Source organism: Silene latifolia, chromosome 3 (genome assembly GCF_048544455.1).
Source record: "Silene latifolia isolate original U9 population chromosome 3, ASM4854445v1, whole genome shotgun sequence".
NCBI classification, from domain to species: Eukaryota; Viridiplantae; Streptophyta; class Magnoliopsida; order Caryophyllales; family Caryophyllaceae; genus Silene; species Silene latifolia.
This window is the reverse complement of record NC_133528.1, coordinates 11,199,753-11,222,443: the sequence shown is the minus strand read 5'-3', so window position 1 is coordinate 11,222,443 and position 22,691 is coordinate 11,199,753. Positions and strand designations below refer to the sequence as shown.

Below are 22,691 nucleotides of genomic sequence, written 5' to 3'. Positions count from 1 at the left end.
AATAAAGTATATGGAGTAAGATTCAATACTTTTAATTTTTCCTATTAAAAATAAAGATTCAATACTTTTAATTTTTCCTATTAAAAATAAAAGAAAAAAGAGTATGGGGGTAAATAGTATTTTTAATTGTTTGTAAATCATCCTTCTAGATGTGTCGTATACTGTTTATATATGTTCCGTTATAAGGTCAATATGCACTTTAGATACATTTCTTACCTAACTCAATCCTCTTATCCCCCTATAATCCTCCTAACTTTACATTTCGTACCTAACTCAATCCTCTTATCCCCTATAATCCTCATATAACTAAAATTAAAAGATTAAGTCATCTATAAATTTTTCTGATCAATGCAATAACAAAGTAGTGACTCTATATTAGATTATGTTGTTCCATAATCGCCAGCTATCATTACTTTTCATAATAAAAATAGGTTCACACAAAAATAACGTAATCTAAAAATCCTTTGAATAATAACCCTTTTTTTATATAATACTACTAACATTATAATTAGTACATTACAACATTCATTATAAGTACTCATTTATGTAAATATTTTAAATTTTTACGAGCTCTAGCCTCTATATATCCAACTCTCACAAATACCGTGCTTTAGCACGGGATCTCAACTAGTAAGTATACTATTTTATTAGTCTTACTAAACAGAGACCTAGTATCATAGCCGGTGTCACCCAAAGTTATGCTATTAAAGGAGGGTCTTGTTGAGGGTAGTGTTTTTGTCACACGAGTGTGACGAGTGAAGTGAGTTATCTCTCCTCCTTACCAATAATCGTGTGGAAGCAGTCTCCACTTGCGAACTTTATTCACTGTCTTGACGATTTCTTAAGACTAATCCTTAACATCTTCATTATGTATGAATGTAACATTTTTATGTGTCTAATACTCTTTTGAGGTAACTGATAGTTCATGATTCTAATCCTTTCACACACTTAACAAGATAAGATAGGTTGCTTCTTTTGTTGCCGATCAATCTAGATTTCTTTCCTTGTCGAAAATATAACAGAGAACAGGAAAAGGGAAAGTAAACTCTGATACGATATTGCCAATCGCAGTAACACCTTGAGGGACATGAATCAAGCTAAGACACCAGAGTTTTTCCTACCAACTACTCCGATCCGTCCGTCACAGTCATTTATTTACAGTCGTTTAAAGCCCCCTCAGTAAAAGAAGTAAGGCAAACAACCGAATGGATAAAGTGAGTATTATCTTACTACTCGAGTGAATTAAGGAAGGAATTGTGGAAACGAGCTTCATTTTATATCTAATCAACGTAAAAGATAAATAGATACGGAGTATATCATAATTACTTTATTTTCATCTAAGACGATTTATACACACATTGTGTAAAGCAGATGATCTATTTACAGCCAACATCATGGTCATTAAAGCAAAAAGTTCACCAGCTAAAGCTCAGCTGACTAGCTTAAGTCGCAAGTTAACCGGAAATCCTTTTCACAAATGATTACTCGTACTTGTGTAAGAACGCCTTACACAAAAAAATGTATATCATAAGTGGGGTTATTTACTTGTCTAAGAGCAAGTCCAATGGTAGGCTGTTTGCTACTAGCTTAATAAATCCACATCACATTTTAAGCCATAACAATTTTAAGCTACCATTTTATTCCAATGATTTAGCTAGCTTTCATAAATTTTATTTAATTAATTAAAATATGTAACTAATTTTCCTATTGGTTAATTTTAAGTTGTGGACCACTTTAAGCTACTAGCTTCATGAGGCTAGTTGCTTAAACCAAGCCACTCTACATGACTATCTCCAATGGTTTAGCTATTAGCCTACAATTTTATGAAATTGCAAGCAAGTCCCTATATTAAACCATTGGACTTGCTCTAAGACCATCTCCAAGCAAAGGTCGCGCTAATTAGGTCACGACCATGTTTTACTCTTAATCATACTTTATTTATCTTGACCTACTTTCACCCTCCCAAGCAGAAGGTCACGACCTAGGTCATCAATCCAATCATTTTTCACTTTCCAACCAATTACATCTCTCCACATTATATCACTTTTTCATATATATATATATATTTTTTATTAATTATTAATATTGTCAACCAATCACATATCGCCACATATAGGTCATGAGTTGGGTCAATTTGCTCCACCAAAGGTCACAAATTGACCACCAAATGTCACAAATTGACCTCTTCTCTCCAAAAGTCACTATAATTTTTTTGTTAATTGATGATTAGTGTGACCAAGCAAGGTCATGATGTGGACATGGCCCACCTGCAAGCCCAGCCGATCTGTGGACATACAACGGTCTTTTTGAAAGCCACGCTCGGCGGCGTAAAAATGCCTTCGACCGTATCGTTTTAGATCGGTCGGTTTCGTCTCGGTAAGGGTCTCGAAACGATTAGAGATGTTCGGAGTCGCCACCAAGCATTTGTGGGATGCCTGGAACTGTTAAATTCCACTTTATACCTCGGTCAAATCGAAGCACAAAGCAGCGTTTGACATAGGTACTAAAGATAAGGAAATCGTCCCTCTTTAGCATCCTATCTCTAGAATGACTCTCGTACGCCCTGGATAAGGTCGTCCATTATCCAAAGTTTCTGAGTAAGAGGTGAAGGTACGTATTGGGAAGCCCTTTAATCAGACACCCAATCCCGCCCGCGTTTAGCGGCCTCTACTGATCGATCTTGGTTGGTTGAATGCAAAAATTGATAAAACGGTTTAAATGCATGAATGCGCATCCAATGATTTAAACCTAACATGTGAGAGCTTTCTAAGTCGGTTGATTTAACCCACGTATCAAGTATAAGATGTCGAGTTGGATTAATGATTGATTTACATGCAAGACGGAAATTAAACATCCATTTACCGTATTAGGTTTAGGGTGCATAACATGATCCATTTGTCTTAGTGAGGCATTTTGCAAATATGGTTTGAATAGTCATCTGATCCGTCCTATATCCGGGTTAACCGGAGTCGGGATCGTCCTAGACTAATCTTTGGAAGGGAACAGGCCTGTACTGCAGGCGGCTATAAGAGAGGCGCGAGCCAACCGGCGGTGTAAGGGGCCTCCCTCTGGTTTTGAAAATGAGAAAGAAAAGGACTGCTTGAGGCGCGGGTTAGCCAACGGTTGTATGCCGTGTTCGACTTAGAAAAACGCGTTATAAAACGTGTTAAAAATGGGTATTTGAACCCGGTTTGATTTGAAAGGGTCGTTTAGACCGCATTTGTCGATTTGAAGAACTAGACTCGAATAATCAGCATTGCTTGATAATATTCGGTGTCGAGTTCGGTTTGACAAGCTTGACATAAATAGTTTTGAAAATGATTATGGACTAATTGTTTTAAGTCCATTTTGAATGTAATTAGTCGGTACTCATCATCGTACCCGGGTTAAAATCCGGCATGGTATGTATAACCAAGGATGACTTTGTGTTGGTGACTAATATGCTTGTTTGAAAAATGTAAAGAAAATGAAATAAAAGGCTTTAAAATACCTCTTAAATGTCATTAACCAAATATTATCACCGAAACACGGTTTTAACCGTCATGGTATGAAGAACCAAGGGTGAAAAATGCTTTATGGTTAAAACATGTGAAATGAAACAAAAAGGTTTCGAAAATACTTGAAATGGTAAAAACCGATTACAAATATGAAAAATGGATAAAGGGAAATGACGAGAACAAACACGGTTGATCTCTGGTCTGAGTACCCCATTTAGGCGCGAGCCAGTTGGCGACCTAAGGGGCTTCGCCTCGGACAAAAATCGCTTTTGGCTCGTTTATCCCATGTTTTGGTTCATGTTATGCATGTTTTAGCATGTTAAAGTCATGAAACGAATGAAAACATAATAAAAGAGGATTTTTACACCCTCATACTTACATGTTTGGTTATGGCGACTTGGCGAGTGACCGACATAAGTGTAATAACTCGTTTGATCGGAAAAAACACGGTTTAAAACCGTTTTGGTAAGTAAAAGAGTGTTTTAAAAGTTTAGTGATGGTGTAGTGGTCAAAGTGGTCGGACAAGTGATTTAATGCACGATGACGGTACCAAACAATGTGTAAGGCTTGTATTTACGATCGGTAGGTCGTAAATACGCGTCGGGTTGTGACTTAAGAAGTCGAGTCGAGAATTTTAAGGGAGAAAAGAGGGGGCGGACACTCGCGTAAGTCTCAAATGGGTGGCATTTGAGGGGTATTTATAGGAGAATGAGTGGTTGTGTGAGTTTTGAGCGACGTGGCCACTGGGTCTCAAAGAGGCGCGAGCCACGTCGCGGCACTTCGAGTTGTGTTGTCACTATCACAACAAACGCAATCATGATTTGTTCTATCCTAGGTTTTGTAGTTACATGTTTGGTACTTGACCAACATGAATCCGGGAAAACTTAGTATAGAAGGCTTGAAGATATTTTGGTTTTTGTGTTTGATTCTGTTTGACTCGTTGTTGGAGTCGGGATTTGAATTTTCGAGTCGGTTTTTGGTCCGGTGTCGGCTTTGACTCAAGTTAGTGTCATCGCGACCCCGTCGTCGTGCATTAAACACTCCAGATATTTTTGAAATGTTTTGAAATGTTTTGTTTTCGAAATCGTTTTAAGTTTTCCGACGTAAAGTTGTACACAAACTGTCGATCAAACGCTGCGATCCCAAAACATGTTGTAGTCCGATAATCATCGGGTGTTTGTTGGAGTCTCAGCAGATACTGGGTATCTACACATGACCTAACAATTGACCTTGCTTGGGGATGGTCTAAGAACGCCTTACACATTCCGTTTACATCTATATTTATGTTCTTAGAATCTTGGATGTATCCAAGAGTTGAATGTGGGACTGGACACAAAAAATTGGACACTAAATACGATGGAGTTACGGAATTTTCACTTATATAACAGATTCTTCATACAAACAGCGAATGCTAGTGTTTTTAATCCATAAAAACAACTTGGGTTGTAGTACAAATTTGCATTAAGGGCAAAATAGGTCCAGAATTGAGAATATCAACATCTTAACTAGACCTGTCAAAACAGGATATGACCCGTAAACCCGACTCAACCGACCCGGTTTTTAGGGTCAATGACCCGTACCCGTAAATTTTGACCCGCCACCCGAAATTACTCGTTATTTCAGGATCGAAACCCGACCCGATGTGTCAGAGATAAATTAAGAATATTATTAAAATTAAAATATTAGTAATATTTTTATATTATATTTGAAATAATAAATATAATAAATATTTTTTTAATATTTTTAATTAAAAAATTAATTTTATATCATAAATTAAATTAAATAATAAAATAATTATTAAACTAATGAATATAATAATAATATTAATATTAAATACTCCCTCCAATTTCCTATTATCTTCCCTCTTTCCTTTTTTCACACAAGTTTGATTATTTTCCCTCTTTTCTTTTTTTGGTAAGTTTCATTCATTTTTTTTTTATTAATTTCTCTCTCCTAAAAAATCAACAACTCTCATTACTTTATCTATTCTTTATTCATTATTCATTTTTTATTATTTTCTCTCTCCTATAAATTTCACAACTTACAATACTTTATTCTACTTTATTCCTTCTTTCTTCCCCTTTCTTAATTTTTGTGCCCAAAAGAAAGTGGAAGATAAAAGAAATTTGGAGGGAGTATGATTTTAATTTTAAAAAGTATTCATATGTTTGTTCTACATAAATGATAAAATAAAAGACGTCATAAACTTTTATCTGACCCTAACCTGACCTGTATGACCCAACACGAGAGCCGACCCGTATGACCCAACACGAGAGCCGACCCGTCTGACCCGTTTAACAAGTCTAATCTTAACCATTTAGCTAAGATTAGAAGATTAATAAATTATTACTCATAAAACTATTTTCGATTATAAAAACAGTCTATAAAACTTCGACACGGCTTCTAATAGGGGGCTGATTTATATCGACGACGTTTTAGTAAATATCGACGACGTTTTTCATAAAAAAAACGATGACTGCCCTTATGACTTTATCTCTCTAAAAAAAATTCTCTCAAACTCAACTAAATTCAAAACAAACAACAACAACAACAATTAACAATATGTCTAATCCCGATTCAACGGTACGTAAACAACTTAATCATTTGCTTAATTTTTCAATTTTTTTTTGCGCATCGTTCATTCTATTCGATAGTTGAATTAATTGACGTATTAACTTAGTAGTAGGGAATGTTTGAATTTGTTGCGTAATCAAAAAATGTCCCCGAAAGATGAACCATGGCCAAAGTTGAAACCAACGTTAGGACCACGCCCAAACGTTGGAAACCAACGTTTGCCACGGACCAAACAAAGGAATTCCACGTTTGGCCATGGTCCAACGTTTGATTCCCACGTTTGGCCATGGTCCAACGTTAGATTCCAATGTTTGGCCGTGGTCAAACGTTGGAATTCAATGTTTGGCCGTGGTCAAACGTTGGATTTCATTGTTTGGCCGTGGTCAAATGTTGATTTTCATTGTTTGGCCGTGGATTAAAGTTGGTTTTCGTTGTTCGTCCGCGGTTGATCGATAGAAAGTAATGTTTGGCCGCGTTTTGTTGGGTCTCGTGTTTTAGGCATGAATAAGTCGTTTTTACATGTTTTTCTTTCGTTTTACGCAATTTATGTAGTATATGATTCCTTTTTATTGTCTTACTATAGTCGTTATTGCTTGTAACAGAAATCGTGGGAGGATTTTGGCGATAATCCAATTGATTACAACCCGTTGTTCGAGACTACTATAGATTTCGAAACGCGTGACGAAGCTTTCAATTGGGCTCAGAAAATCGCATTCGAGAATGGGTTTGCTTTGGTTAAAGCAAATAACGGAGCTAAAAATAGGAAAAAGAACGGGTTGTTGGCAAGTTATTTTCGATGTAAAAGACATGGTAAACCAAAAGAAACGGACGATCTTGAAAAGCCAAGGAGGTCGCAGAAGTGTTCATGCAAGTTTCGTATTCGTGCCGTTCAAAATTTCGTGTCTAAAAATGATAAAGAGACGGTGGTGTGGAACATTCTAACCTCCGAGGGTGGTGGACTACACAACCACAACGTAGCCGTTTATAAGGACGGGGATCGGTACTTTGCGGGATTGACGCTCAAGAGAAGGCATATGTTAGGTAACAAACATTGGCGGGGTTCAACCGAGGGATATTAAAAATGGTCTTCATTTGAGATCCCCGATAAACCTCAACCGTCAAGCACCGAATCGTATAATGAAACAAGGAAAATTAAGAAAGAAGAAATGGGTGAAAGAAACACCGCTCAAAGAAATGTTGGCTCTAGCGGTGGGCGTGAAAATACGTCCACTTCTACGAGATTGATTCCGAGGAGTCAAAAGAGTTGACTCACATTTTCATGGCTCATCCTGAAGCGATTAAGTTGTTCCGGGCTTATCCTTATGTGGTCCTCATGGATTCGACTTATAAAACCAACATTTACAAGAATCCACTCATTGAGATGGTTGGTGTGACACCCACGGGATCGTCCTTCTTAATTGCATGTGCGATGATTCCTACCGAGTCCGACGTGAATTACAAGTGGTCATTGAGAAAGTTAGGCTGCGATTTTAGATGCCACCGGAGTTGCGTCCCCTGCTGTATTTGTCACCGACCGGGAATTGGGTTTGATCGGCGCTCTTGAGCAAGTATTTCCCAGGGCCGAGCAAAGATTTGTTGTGTAGATGGCATGTGAACAAAGCCGTCAATGCAAAAGCCTTGACAACATTCAAAACTGAAAGTATGAGGAAATTTGTCATCTCAAATGATGAAGATGGTTGGTTTAGGGTGATCAATTCAGTTACCGAGGAATCGTTTCAGCGTGCGTGGCAGTGTTTCCAACGTAAGTGGCCACAAATGGTGGATTATGTACGGACAACTTGGGGTCAACACGCAGGGAAGTTCGTTTTATGCTATACAAACGAGGTCTTACATTTTGGTAACACGGCAACTTCCCGTGTTGAGTCAGCACATTCTCTATTGAAGGCTTGGTTGAAGTCAAAGCATCTCACACTTGACTCCATGTGGTCCCGTATCCACGGCATGCTTGAAAGTCAACACTCGAAGATTAAGAAAGAACTCGAAGATGAAATGAGTAAACCAAGGAGAACATCTCGTACTTTCTCCTTATTGCAAGGAAACGTGTCTACTAAGGCCATAGAGTTAATGGAGAAAGAACTTACTAGAGGCCTTGGTTTGGGTATCGGATTGAATGATCGATGCCGACACGTGATGCGAACGACTCATGGATTACCTTGTGCATGCAATTTGGTATCTTTGCACGGAAAAGGTAGGAGGGTCCATCTCGAGGATATTCATGTCTTTTGGAAGACATTGGTGTATGATATTCCTCAACAAATGCCGAAAAATGACGGTGATTTATGGGAGGAATTAGTGGATGATATGAGGCACAGTGACCCGGTTAAACTAAGGGCGGCCATAGACTTGTTGCGTGATTTCCAGCACCCGGAGGACCAAGAGATTTTGCCACCCCCTATTAATGAGCACCCGAAAGGTCGTCCAAGAGGTTCAACCACTAGAAACAAGTCGGGTTTTGAGCATGCAGAAAGGAAGTTCGGGACACCAAGTACTCACTGTACAACAAATGCAGAGGTTCAACAAAGAATTGGTGATTTCGAATCAGGAACTCCCGGTGCTCCTTTGGGAAGGAACTTTACCATTGGCTTTATATCAACATGGGTCAAACGGTGGGGTATACCTGAGGTTTTGTGGGGCCACTTCGATGGTTGGGTGGATGTTGGAGATGACGGTCATTGTGGATTCCGGGTAATATCGCACGCCCAGCGAGGCCGAGAGACAGATTATATAGTTATGCGGGAATGGTGTTCGAGGGAGATGAGGACCGACTCTATCTACGCAGAGTTATATGGAGGTTTTCAATCACCACTCAGCGGTATGTCAGGGTTGGATTTAGCACTTCGACGAGTTGAGTTTTTTCATTTTAGTTGTGGGCGGGACCATTGGATGTGTAGCGACGATTTGCTAGTTTTTGCAACAATGTTCAACTCGGACGATATGTGTGATTGGTCATACACTCGAGACGGAAGAATGTTTGGGAAGGAAGTTGCAAAACTATCATGCCATTGAAGACCCGAGTTGAAGGCCGACTACCGTGTGGTATTTTGTGGTTTGTCCTACATCATAGCCATTGGATGCGGTTGCATTCTAGCAGCCCCCTTGAGAGTCTCCCTATGCCGCCACTTGATCCCGCTTGGTTGACCTTCCGAGATCCCAGTGTTGTTCACCTAGAGACTTTGTACCAACATAACATTGAGATTTGGCAAGCGTTCATGTTAGAGACTCCGAGAAGACGTCGTAGAAGTCGGGTCTCGATAGTCGGCGATTATCTCGATTAGTAGTTGTTCGCATTGAAAAAACTATTTAGTTCACTTGTGTAATGTAATATATTATTGAAAAGCATAACAATCACTAATTTCTGAAATTTCTGGAATTCATGACAACTAATACAAATTTGGAAATTTTTGCAAATACTCACTACTTCATAACAATGGCTAACATAAGAAACACAAACAAATACAAGATACACTTGAAATAAAACTTCATCATCTTTGACAAACTCGAAATTTCCTCTTTCAAACATATCACTTGCTCTTTCATGGCTTTTCCACTTGATGCGTCATCACCTTCATCTTCACATGCTATCTCCAACCTTTTTGTTATTGTCAAATGATCTTCAGTCAATCACGACACAAAATTATTGCAAACTAAACACTTAAAGTACGCTTTCATTGGATTATTAATTGACCCGGAAATCATGATGATAGCGTTTTTGCGGCAAAGATTGCAACGTTGATTCTTAAAGTTAAGGCCTTCAATTGGGTGATTTCTCCCCATTGTGGATGATGTCGACATTAGTGGATAGATAAGGAAGAAAATAGAAGTCAAAAGTAGAAGAAGATGAGGATGATTGAAAACTGGAAGAAGATGAATATGTTAATATAGTTGAGTATTCAAAAATAACCGTTATAATTCAAATGTTACCGTTATAATTCAAATGTTACCGTTATAATTCAAAATAACCGTTATAATTCAAAATCACCGTTATAATTCAAATGTTACCGTTATAATTCAAATGTTATCGTTATTATTCAAAAATAGCCGTTACAATTAATAAATAGCCGTTACAATTACTAGCTTATAAATAGGCCATTCTATGTCAATTTCAATCACAACATCCAATTCTAATCACAACATCCAATTCTATTCACAACATACAATACTAAAATGGTTCTCACAAATGCACAAAAAACCAGAGTTTATCAAATAAGAATCGATCTAATTGTTCAAAATTTACCAATTCTAATTGAGCGTCTTGAATCAGTGGTTCCCAGTGCCACTGTATGGCACATGCTTGAAGAGCCTCCAATTGGTAGCCTTTGTATAATTTTACAAGGAAACCGAGAAGATGTGCTAACTCCAGCAGTTACAAATGAGGTTGTCTCTGATGAAGCATTAACCGAGAAGATGTGGGAGTTTCGTAGGTTAAAAAGTGACATCTTTACATATTTTGAGCGCATTCTCACCGTGATCGATTACCCAAGACTATCAGACTTATGTCTTTGGTAGAGTCTTAGGCCAAGGAATTCTTTATCTCTACTTGAATGATTTGTTGACTGAATATATGTCTACCCAACCTGAAGAAATTGAGGTTCATGATCATGAAGAAGATAAGGAATCGTCGTCTTCATCATCGGAAGATAATTAAGTTCGATAGTTATTTAATTATGTTATGTTTTAAGTAATAATCGTTTATGGTTTGGGGTTAAGGGTTTGGGGTTTGGGGTTTGGGGTTTAGGGTTTAGGGTTTGGGGTTTGGGGTTTAGGGTTTAGGGTTTAGGGTATGGGGTGTTGTTGTTTGTTTTGAATTTATGTTTTAAGTGGTTTATGTTTTAATTATATTTTAAGTGGTTTATGTAATGTCGTTGTATTTCAATTAATGAATGTTTTAATTAAATTATGTTAAATTACGTTTAAAGTCATTTAATTAAATATCGTTGCATTTAATTAAATACCGTCTCCAAACAATAAGACAAACATCTGAAAATAAAAATAAAACATAAAAATTATCCATACCAAGATACTAAAAAAACCATACAAACATAATCCAAACAAACATAATCCAAACAAATAGAAAAACATAACAAAATAAAAACAAACTAGTCATCATACACGTCTTCATAGTAAGGACGCATCCCCGCAAACAAATCCTCTAGAGTCTCTCTCTCGGCCTCCTCATCAGCTTGCCGGAAGACATTCTTCAACTTACGACTAACAACTAGGGCGACTTCCGGCTCCTCATGAAACTCGACAGGCCGAAAATGGACGCGGTGTGAGGGGGGATAAAGGTAGGGGTGTGAATGCTCTGCATACCAAGACATGTATCCACTAGGACACTCGAAAGGCATATATGCTTTCTTTGACAGGTTTCGGAGGTGTATGGTGGATATCTCGGTCATCCATGTCCTATCGGGCTCTTGCCCGAAGTCCACCCTGTAAAGCCCGTTCGCGGGCCGAGACTCATTCACTGCAATAGGCATCGAGACCGGGACATCCTGACGGTACCCAAACTGACGCATGCACCGATCCGGCTGGTACGGCTCTACTATATCAAGATGTATGATAAAACCCGAGTAAAGCGATACTCTGCAAGCTCCCTGAGGACGGTTCCCGTAAGGCAACCATCGGACATGCTCTGACCTAAGATCGTCCAAACTATGACGATACAACTGAAAAGTACGAGACTCGCCCTTACTCCGAGGCAAGTTGGCCCAAGCCTCAACAAGAGGACGGTCCTCAAAAAAGAATCCACCACCGGGTCGGAACCTGGGAAAGTACTCGTATATCCACGCCTGGAGTAACGGTAGACACCCACTAACACCAAAGACTATCTCGGCGCGATGCTATCCCTAGTCAGTCGGTACAAGTAAGCCAAACAAGCCGCACCCCAAGCATATGAACCAACCCGCTCAAGACTATCAAACAAGGGCAACAACTGAGCGGACACCCTATCACCACTCTTATCCATGAAAAGAGTATGACCCAGTAACATCAAGAGGTAAGCCCGTAACGAGTCATGCTCGTTCCCTAGGTAAACAACCTGCCTCAACTCCGATGTTAGTATACCGCCATTCTTGTAGAGCGGTGGTGCAACATCGGACTCAGGAACTCCATAAAACCTCGCAATCTTGCCCCGTAAACCACTGTCATCATCCTCGCCCGAACCGGCCACAAGAACCCGATCACCACTAACAGGTATCCCAAGAATATGCTGGACATCATAGAGCATGATACTAATCTCTCCAAAAGGCATATGGAAAGTGTTAGTATCCGGGTGCCACCTCTCGATAAAAGCACTAAGGAGGTTATCATCTAGACCGGTGGTAAAACACTCCTTCAAAACCCCAAGCCCGCTCGCCTCTACCCTAACTGCAACCCCCTCAGTGAGAACCATGTGCCTAATCTCCCTCGCAGCTTTCGGCCTCTCGTAGAGCTTGATCCACGACCTCATATTCTCCGGGTTAGGGTCCGACCAACTGTTGAACGCAACGTGACCACCAAAACTCCGTAGGGTGCTAATGTTCCTAGGACCACCAGGAACGGGCTCTCTCAGGATCCAAGAACTATCCCTACTCGGCCTCCTCGACCTATCGGTGCTAGAGGACTCTCTAACACTCGAATAACGTCCTCTACTATCCCGGCCCAACTTCAGACTCAACACTCTCGGCGGTGCCGGGTTTGGTTAGACCACATACTCTCCAAAGATCCTCCTCCTCCTCCCCGGCACCGTCATCCGACGCTCATCCTCTCTATCATGCTTTGGTAACTACCAAAGAACCTCCCGAGACCTCGCCTCCTCCGACTCGCTAACGACGTGACCGGGAGTAGGCATCATAACCATTCCGGACGTCTCTCGAAGTGGGGGTGGCTGCTTGTGGGCTCGCTTAACTCGCAAACGACGCTTAGAGCTCAGTAACATTACGCCCGCCATGCGGTCGTGTATGTTAGGCGGAGCATTCATGATTGCCTTTCCTCTCTCATTTCGATCTGCCATCTGCATTAGGAAATTGGAAGTTGTTAGAAAACACGTTAATCGACTAAATATCATATAAAGTAACAAAAATCGGCAAATAATAGCATAAAACACGGTTTTTTTAAAAAAAAAAAATTAATTTACCGCGGACTAACAAAACAAACCCCTTCTTTGACCGCGGTTGAACAAAAAAATCCCTTAGTTGACGGTGGCTAAACATTTTTTTTTTTTTACCGCGGGCAAACTTTTTTTTTTTTTTACCGCGGCCAAACAATGAAAATGGATGTTTGACCACGGCCAAACAATTATTTCCAACGTTTGACCACGCTCAAACGTGAGAATTAAACGTTTGACCGCAGCCAAACATCCAATTCCTACGTTCAGCCACAGATGAACGTTGCTTTCCAACGTTACACCCACGACCAACAACCATTTCCAACGTTTGGCCGTGGTTTCGCCCTTAAAACCGTTCAAATTCATTCCCAATCCGATTAACAACAACAAATTTCGACTCAAAAATCAATCCCAATCAACTATATTTCGCAAACAACATATAACAATACCAAAATTTACATAATAACAACTAATTAACATGAATTTTAATAGAAAAACTAACAAATTCTAAACTAATTCAATTAATTTTAATAAAAAGCTAACACATAACCTAATTTCAATTCTAAAACAAAATCCAATCAATTTAATCGATTAACAATAACAATAAAGGAAAGAAAACTATTTAATTTCATAGTTTAATTCAATTACTTTCAATTTCTAAACTAATTTAACCAAAAAAAAAAAAAAACGCCACTTACCTTTCTATGTAGCAATGGCGGCGGGGCGTGGTGTCGGCGGGGGGGGGGTGTCGGCGCGGGCGTGGTGGTAGCAAATGGCGTGGTGGTTGCGGGGGGGTGTGGTAGTGGTGTTGGTGGAAGGTTGATTTTTAGTTGTTTTGAGTTAGAGAGAATAGAAGAATGGTGAAGGGTTAGTGAGATAGTAGAGCGTTATTGTCTTTTTTTAAAAAACGTCGTCGACGTTTACTAAAACGTCGTCGATATTTACGAATCCGGTTCTAATAATTTCTTTTTCAAATATTCAAGAAAAATAAATACTTCTTCAAAAACTCACAAAATAAGAGGGTAAAACAAAATCCAAATTATTCAAATGAATTACCATTTGTTTTCCCCCTCAAAAAGCTATACTTTATTAATTAAATATTACTGTTATTACATGAACAATTATTTTTGAAGAGCACGAGATGTCTGTCATAATGGAGTTGAAATAAGTACTGTCAACATGTGTTGTTGGTCCCTATTTTACTTTCATGACAAATTCTCAGTATTATTAGTCTTAATTTTAATCACTTGCATATATAAAACAAATACTCTGTAATATAGTATTGTTTTTCCGCATTCATATATATACACAAGTGGTATGAATTTGCCTTTGTATATACACAAGTGGTATGAATTTGCCTTTGTTTAATTTGAAGTCGAATAATATCATCTTAAGGGAGACTTATAGTGTACTTTGACTACTTTCATTAACTGCAGATTTCATAAGCTTAATTTGTTTCCCTTCACTTACAACTCACTAGAGTTGTTTCACCCAAAAAAGCACAAAAAAAATACTTTCAAAAGTGAAAAAAACACATGGATTTTTTTCTGGGTTTTCTTAGATTTCAACATCACTGAAACAGTTTTGCAGGTTGATGTTGACACTAGGAATCTCTTAATTCTTCAAATTTACTAATAAATCAGTAAAATCAACATGCATTTTGTATATAATCTTGATTTCCAAATCCAAAGTTTCAATCTTTTGTAAGTTTTCTCCACATTTACTGCTAATTTACTGATATTACTAGTTACCCACTTCGGCTCAGTCATTTGTTTACCTTTTTTATTCTTTGTGACGGGTATTTTAATCAAAGGGAAACAAATGATTGGAAGTGCCATGAGTTTAGAGATTTGATGTGGGATAAAGTTACTGACTTTAATGGAATTTTTACTTTTGTTGAATGCAGGGATTTGTGAGATTAAAGTGATTTAACTTACTGTTTTAACTTCTGGTATCAGAATTAGCAATGAGATTAGGTGAGTTTCATGTTTTGCTGCTTGTTTTTTGGGTATTTCTGACCAGTTTAGAGAGTATTTTAGTTTGAAGAGTATGTGCATTGTGCTTTTGAATGCTTTCGGGTTTTTGTTAGAGCATTGTAAGGAAGAAAGCTCAGATCTTTCTGCTATGTTTATGAAAGTTTTGGCATTGTCCCATTTGAGCTTCCTTATTTTAGATTTTTGGCATATGGAATTATCTGTGGATTGTGGAATGTGGGTAATGTATGAGCCCCATGTGTAAGTTTTCGACTTTTTTTGCCATCCACGTTCTCGCCTGGATGCCCCAGGAACATAAAATTGTCTGCATTCTGTAGTGACTGTGGTTTTGTATCTTATAATTCAATTAAGCCCTTCATAAGAACTTGATGTCAGGAAACTTTAGAGGTGATCTGGGCTTGGAATGTATTACCTTAGCAGACTCGAAAGGATTCTCAAGTTGCAACATTTTATATACTCCTCATATTGTATTGTATAGTAGAGAACGGAGGATAACACCGTGAGATTATTACTTTATTAGTACTATTAGTACTCTAGTTCAGTACTTCAGTGTATAATGGAAGTTTTAGTTCAGTCCATAAGGGAAGTTACAGTAAACAACAATCATTCGCTCAGTAAATGGTATAAATTGCAATGTCTGTTATGCTTATTGCATTGCATACATTGTCTTCTTTACCTCTGAGCATTTGATCTTGGGAAGGCTAAAATCCATGTTGATGGGGCTTAAGGTTAAACAAAGCTTGGCTTGTGTGCGGGTGGGGGTTATTGATCTAGCCTGTGTCAATGACGGAACCCATTTCTGTGTGCTGAATTGCTGATAGCCTCTTTGACTTGACCTCTCCGTCCTATATTTATCTGAAGTGTCAACTGGATACAATTCCAGGTTTTTCTTGTGTCAATTATCAAGTATCGTCAATTATTGTGTAGACTAGTGAAATTAATTCAATAGAATGCCATAATTTAGCTAATTACGAAGAAGTATGCTTTCAGCATTAACTAGTTTCTAACCTTTTTCTCTTTACATTTTACTGCTGTAGTTTAATTCATGTATGATTTCTATGATCAACATCAATCAGGTTTTCAGCAGAATGATTTGGATACATCCGCTGGGCAAAGTCTCTCTGGCAGTTTCAGAAAGTCTTCATCTGGTTTGTATCATTTCTAACCTTGGTCTCCGATTGTGGCCATACATGTCATATCGTTTGCATATGTTTTTCTCAGTTACCAGTGTTTAGTGCTCTTATATCTCAGTTTTGCTCTAATACCAATGCTGTTAACTCAAATATCAAACTGCAAATCTGTAATCAAAAGTTATTTATAAATAGATGATTGACATAGTCAAAACCTTGCGGAAGTAGCAAACAATTGACATCATACGAAAATTGAATAAAGCTATCGTATTATCTGGTATTAACAAAATCAATCCAAGCGACGACAATGTAGAAGCAGCATTCATTAATAACCATCTATGGTTTTCTCGACTGCCAAACTGTTCGTTAGGCTTTGCCTTAAATGTATTGCACTAAGTTTCCTTCAGAAATCCCTTTAGCTTAGACATCATTCAAGTTGGTTACCATTAGGATTACAAGATTCAGCAATCAACCAGATAGCCGTCTTTCATTTTCTTAAAACTCAGTCCCTGTTCAATCCAAATAGAGTTTACATCTTGGACTGTACATATCTCAATCATATTGGCTGTCAGCTATGTTACTCGGACTCGGGTGCATATCCAATAGTTGTATTGGTTAAGTTTTTAATTTACAAATTTAAACGTGAAATTTTAATATTTTTAATGTCCATCTCTTCCTTCACTTGTGTAATGTGAGCCTCCCTTTCCGGCTTCTGATAGGATAAGTGCTGGATTAGTAAGTGTCGGGTACGTACTTCACATTTATATTCTTGAGTGTCGCTTCACACACGGTTATGACCCCATAAATGAAGAGTCTAAATAACATAGGCCACTATATATCTCCCCTTGCAGTGTGAAGTACTATTGTTAGCCAGTGTGTCTATGTTATGCTGATTAGTCAGTTGTCATTCAGATTGCTGGCTTTGCTAAATAATCCGCTTCCAAATCAACCTTTCCGAATAACACAGAATTTATTGGTCCTTTACGTCAGATTAAGCTCAGAAGTCTTTACCTATTTCTGCCTCCATAAGGCGCTGTAACTGGGAGTTTGAACTGTTTCCTATTTTCAATGTCATATTTGGACAACAGACGTTTAGATCACTCTGGAACTCCCTTATCAGTGTTCTTCCTTTTTGTTATAGACTTGTAGCTGTCTAAACGTCAAAGTTTAATAACCAAATATCGGAATAGCACTTTCATTAAAAGAAACTGCATACTCATTATTTTGACAACTACGGTCTATATTTTTCAGTTGCATGTAGTTCTAATCAATTGTGTACAGTGTAAAGATCATGTCTTTCACTCTTGGCGCTATCTTATAGACGAAATCTTGCAGTTTTTATACAAGATGACATTTTTCCTGCACAAGGATTGGAAGGAAGCTTCAGAAATTCTAAGACTGGTTAGTGCCTTTTTAAACTCTTTGTTCCAAAATCATTAGTTCTTCATGGTCGTAAAAGAAGTGCTATGCTTCAGGCTTCCAACAAAATGATATGGATATATACACAGCACAAAGTGTGGATGGGAGTTTCAGAAAATCAAAAACTGGTAAATATTTTCTGGCCTTCTTTTTCGCCTTTTTAGTCTTTTGACATGATATTGGATCTTATTGTTCAATTGTATTAGCATCAACTGTTGCATCCTGAAATTTGAAATTTATATAGGACTCGAGATTCCTATTATAAATATTCCTATTACGCTCCCTCACTCAAATGCCCGTTGGGCTTGAAGAGTGGTTAGTTGTGCACCGGCTCCCCCGTACCGTATGCTGGGTTTCCACTTCGAGTTTTTAAGGAGTTTTGAGGTTGCCAGGATTTGAACCCGTGACCTTCGGTCACACTGGCTCTGATACCATGATAGATGAACCAACTCAACCAAAACCTTAAGGTGATGGTTGAGGCCCAACTATTATAAATATTCCTATTAGGATATAGTAATGTAGAACTTGTGAAAAAAACTGAAGGAAGTTCTAAATTTAATGATTTCCCACCGAATAAGAGAAAACACGTGCCAATTTTTAATTTAATTTTTGCTACATTTGGTGAAAAAGTTGCATCAAAAGTACAACTTTTCAGAGGAAATTATAGCATCTATACAACATTTGATGTTCCAAAAGAAACCAAAATTGTTTTGTTCTGCGGGCCTCTGGAAAGATCCAGGCATATTCAGACGGGAAAAACACATCTCACCAATGAACTCAAGGACATGATAATTTTCTTGTTGGCAAACTGGGAAACAACTAGAAAAACCATCTCCACATGGTGGGGTAGAGCAAAGATCAAGATTGTAGAACATAGGTTATTCATTTAAATTCAAGGCGGCCAAACAACACAAAAGAAAAATCATAAAGTCGAAATGGAAGGAAAAAAACCGAGGGATTCCGAAAAGCTGAAGAGGAACCATGGTAGAAGAGTTGAATGTCCATTATGGAGTTATGGCACAATTCATAGGTGGTTTCGGACTATAGATTATAGGGCACTTAGAAAAGACTCAAATTTAATGCCAGACAACTCTTACAGAAGCCAATAAAATTCATAGGTTAGAATTCTTGCTCTAGACTCTAGAGCAGAACATAAACTCAAGTTCAAAGACATGTCGACCCATAAACAAATTGATGGAAGGTGGTTCTGTATGAGCAAAAACACTAAGATTTACGTGTGCGGCCAGAAGAACAGGTACCCTACACAAGTTCTGTCAGTCTAAGAGTTTTCTAAGGTAATGTTTTTCTGCAGCCTGGGCACTGAGTAGGCTGGAGGCCAATAGTGTGGAGTATTTTGCCAAAAAGCAATCGGTAAATTGGATTAGGTTGTCCAAATAAGTAATGTGGATAGAGTGGATTGAATTGGGAGTAGACAAGAGGAAAAATGTTCTGTGGGAAAATGTGGAAAAGGCTAAGAAAAAGCAGTTGCAGGGTCAACGATTACCTTCGGTAGAACAACTCTCATTTGGTGTGACCTAAGCCATGCACTTGCTAAACTATGAGCATTGCTACTACAACAGCTGTGATTATTATGATTAAATTTCTTCTTCACTGGGAGCTTTGTTCTTCTATGAATATCGTTGGGCACTCATAATTCTGATAGACTCCCTCTATTACGAGGGGAAATAAGTCAAATTGGGTTTATGTGTCGAAATGGAGGGAGCATATATATTATTTGACGCTTATGTGAACCTAACTATCCTTTCCGTGCCTGTTGCAATAGTGTTAATGGTAGGCACGTCGATACGTATAATTGATGTCTTTCCCAGCTTGCTGCATAAGTGCATCATGCGTTCATGCATGCCTAGTAATTTTATATTGATCTGTTATCACTCATAGACTCTCATCTTCTTATTGCCACCCAACTGAAAAGGCCATCTGAAGAAAATATACTTGGTCTTTGGTTACCAACTTAAACGGTGCTGATATATCTACTACTGAGTTCTGACAGAAGTTCGCTCTCCATGAAGCAAATAGACATAATATATGCTTCTACCCTGCTAAGATCTGTCTGTAATATATGGAGAATTAGTAATCCCTCTGTCTCTTTATATTATCATCTTCCATGAAAAGCAGCACAAGATTTCAACAAAACATCCAAAATAGGAAACTTGCAAGATATCGAAGAAACACGAGTACATTACACTTCATAAATCTATCCTTCCTGTTCAATTTCATCCCCCCGATTTCCTTAGTCCCATGTAATGTAATTGGTCTGGAATCTGACTCCCCTTACTTCTCCAGGGTTTGCCGTTAACCATTTTCATCTCCTTTGACTTACAGGGGCCTGCAAGAGTGGTTCGGGCTTGGCATCTGCTAACAAGTTTGTACCCATCTCCAAAAGAACATACAAAGCACTAAAGGAATGTGCAAGAAACCTAGTGGACTCTGAACTATTTATACAGAGCCTTGAAGATTGGACATTGGAAAATTCACTTGGAGACTCTAATAATGGTGAGCAATATTCTTTTAACTCGCCTTTCCATCTTGACGAACTGCGCCAGCTGGACTTTGCTTTGGAGGGAACTTTTTTTCAGCAACTTTTCCGGATGCCAACTTCGTTTTACGGCTCCAGTGATCTGAAAGAAGAGGAGTATTTTGCCCTAGAAGACTTTCTTCACACACTTGCTGAGGGTCTATGGCGTACCTTCTGGCATAAGAGTTCACCATTACCCTTTTTTGTGTCATGTGCCCGTCATCCTCGATCAAGGTTCTACTCTTTAGACAAAGCAATATCAAAGGGGAAAGTTGATGAGCTTTCTGGTGCCGCTTTGATAGCAAGAGCCGGGGACGACGTCAATGCCCACTGGGACCAAGTAGTTCAGTTTGCATTATTCAAGCCAGATATAATGCTGGGAAATAAATTGGGTATCTCTTCCAATATTCTTTGTGAAGCTCTTTTCTATGGTTTTCATATACTTGTTTCGAGGAGGCTGAGCAAAACTTGTACCTTTAATGATAGTTCCGTTTTCATTTTGGTTCTGGATTCTAAATATGGAGCAGTAGTGAAGCTAAAGGGCGATCCTCGACACCTTGAAGTTGACTTAGAAAACACTTATATGGGAGTAGCAGAATGGTTTAAGCATCATGCTGAAGTCAGTGTTTCTCCAGTGGACGAAATATGGAATAAACTAGGAAATGCGAATTGGGGTGATCTGGGTAGTCTGCAGCTTCTCTTGGCAACTTATTACTCTATTGTCCAATGTGGTGGCCCACCAAGAAAATCAATCACTTCACTCGCATCAGATCACTGTCTCCGCCTTCAGAAACGAAGAATTGAGTGTCAGCTTTTAGACACTGCACCCGAAAATCATCATTCTCAGCACTATGATCATTCTCAACACTATGATCATTCTCATGGAGAAATTGTGGAACTGGAGCATGATGACATGAATCCTGCTATCAGACATCAAGCATCACAGTTAATGCTTCAAGAGGGCGATCTAATACATGTGATTGATCAGCAGCAAGGTGAAAGGACTTTCCAAGTCCTAGATTCACTTATTGATGAAAAATCTTTTTGTTTTAGTACCGTCGCCATAGAAAATCCCGGTCAATTGTTGACATTATATGTGGGGGCCCATCCATCTAGACTGGAACCATCATGGGAAGATATGAGCCTATGGTACCAAGTTCAAAGACAGACCAAGGTTTTAAACATTTTCAGGCAAGCCGGGATTTCAAGCAAATATTTACCCGAGATTGTTGCCTCTGGCAAGATGTTGCACCCGGGAAACTGTTTGAAACAAAACCCGGGTGAGAAAGGTGAGAAATGTGATCATCCCTGGTGTGGAACTCCAGTTCTTGTGACATTCCCGATCGGAGACCCACTCTCATGCATTATTGCCCAAGATGGACCGTTATCTTGCGAGGAGGTGACCCGTTGTTGCCGGGATTGCTTGGCCGCCTTACGAAGTGCCAGGCTCGCGAATATCCAACACGGTGACATATCCCCCGAGAATGTGGTGCGTGTAAGTGATGTCCATGCCCAAGGCTCGAGTAGCACTACCTTCTTGTACGTCCCAGTCTCGTGGGGCCGGGCGGTTTTGGAGGAGCGAGACAGTGCTGCAATAAACTTGCTCTTCTCGTCGTCGCACGCCCTTCAACATGGTAAACTGTGCCCATCATCTGACGTGGAGAGCCTTGTTTACCTCTTGTACTACCTATGCGGTGGCAATATGCAAAAACAACAAGACTCCATAGAATCTGCCCTACACTGGCGGCAGAAGAGTTGGGCCAAGAGACACATTCAGAGGCATCTCGGTGATGTGTCTGCCATTCTCAAGGCGTTTGCTGATTACGTAGACACCCTTTGTGGGACCCCGTATCCAGTTGACTACGACAGTTGGCTTAAGAGATTGGATAAAGCTGTCAATGAGTCGAGTGACAAAGGAAAACTGATTGAAGAAATGGCCGTCACCATGAGACTTGAGGATGTCGCGGGTTCTTCAGGAATCTCTGAAAATGGTTTGTGAATTCTGGATTTGGTTAATGTATAACAATTAACAAGCTAAAACATGATGCTGTCATCAGTTCATTCATTCAGGAAAACATTATTTTTGGTGGTAGAATTTGAGAGAGTTGTGCAGTTTGTTATTGATTGAGCTAGCGAGCTAGCGTGTATTTCCTCGGAAACTTAGCAAATTGGTTTTGTAAATGGTAACTTAGGCGAAACAGTTACAGGTTGTTGTGTTCATTTATGCAAATTGAGTCACTAATTCTGACTATGCAAAAGTTTGTGCTCGTAAACTCATTTAACATGTCATTTTGCGAGAGCGAGACACTGTATCATGTCCTTCAATTTATGAAAATCTATTTTTAATCTCTCTTTTTACTTTAGGTTACTTAAACTCGGCCACAAGCAGATAAATATCGGATTTCCTTTTCCTCGGTTATCCATTTATTGTCATTT

The 22,691-nt window shown here is 38.9% G+C and overlaps 2 protein-coding genes across 2 annotated transcripts; both read left to right on the top strand.

The window, feature by feature from the left end:
* The first annotated feature begins 6,059 nt into the window (after positions 1–6,059).
* Positions 6,060–10,598, top strand: LOC141648657 (uncharacterized). The gene is made up of 4 exons (XM_074457383.1): positions 6,060–6,080; positions 6,674–7,071; positions 7,676–8,904; positions 10,354–10,598. Exons 1-4 carry the CDS (start codon positions 6,060–6,062, stop codon positions 10,596–10,598), a joined length of 1,893 nt encoding a protein of 630 aa, XP_074313484.1.
* Positions 10,599–14,568: 3,970 nt separating this feature from the next.
* LOC141647186 (uncharacterized) lies at positions 14,569–22,603 on the top strand. The gene is made up of 6 exons (XM_074455283.1): positions 14,569–14,879; positions 15,083–15,152; positions 16,247–16,318; positions 17,636–17,701; positions 17,776–17,847; positions 20,063–22,603. The coding sequence occupies exons 2-6, from the start codon at positions 15,143–15,145 to the stop codon at positions 22,252–22,254; spliced, it is 2,412 nt and encodes an 803-aa protein (XP_074311384.1). The 5' UTR covers positions 14,569–14,879; positions 15,083–15,142; the 3' UTR covers positions 22,255–22,603.
* Positions 22,604–22,691: the final 88 nt, after the last annotated feature.

Bases quoted from the DNA above. Each gene is read 5' to 3' on its own strand.
- LOC141647186 (XM_074455283.1), top strand. The intron at 17,702-17,775 runs GTTAGTGCCTTT...GCTATGCTTCAG, and splicing joins CTTCAGAAATTCTAAGACTG to GCTTCCAACAAAATGATATG. The intron at 17,848-20,062 runs GTAAATATTTTC...TTTGACTTACAG, and splicing joins TTTCAGAAAATCAAAAACTG to GGGCCTGCAAGAGTGGTTCG.
- LOC141648657 (XM_074457383.1), top strand. From the start codon at position 6,060: ATGTCTAATCCCGATTCAACG. The intron at 6,081-6,673 runs GTACGTAAACAA...TGCTTGTAACAG, and splicing joins TGTCTAATCCCGATTCAACG to AAATCGTGGGAGGATTTTGG. The intron at 8,905-10,353 runs GTATGTCAGGGT...GTCTTGAATCAG, and splicing joins TTTTCAATCACCACTCAGCG to TGGTTCCCAGTGCCACTGTA.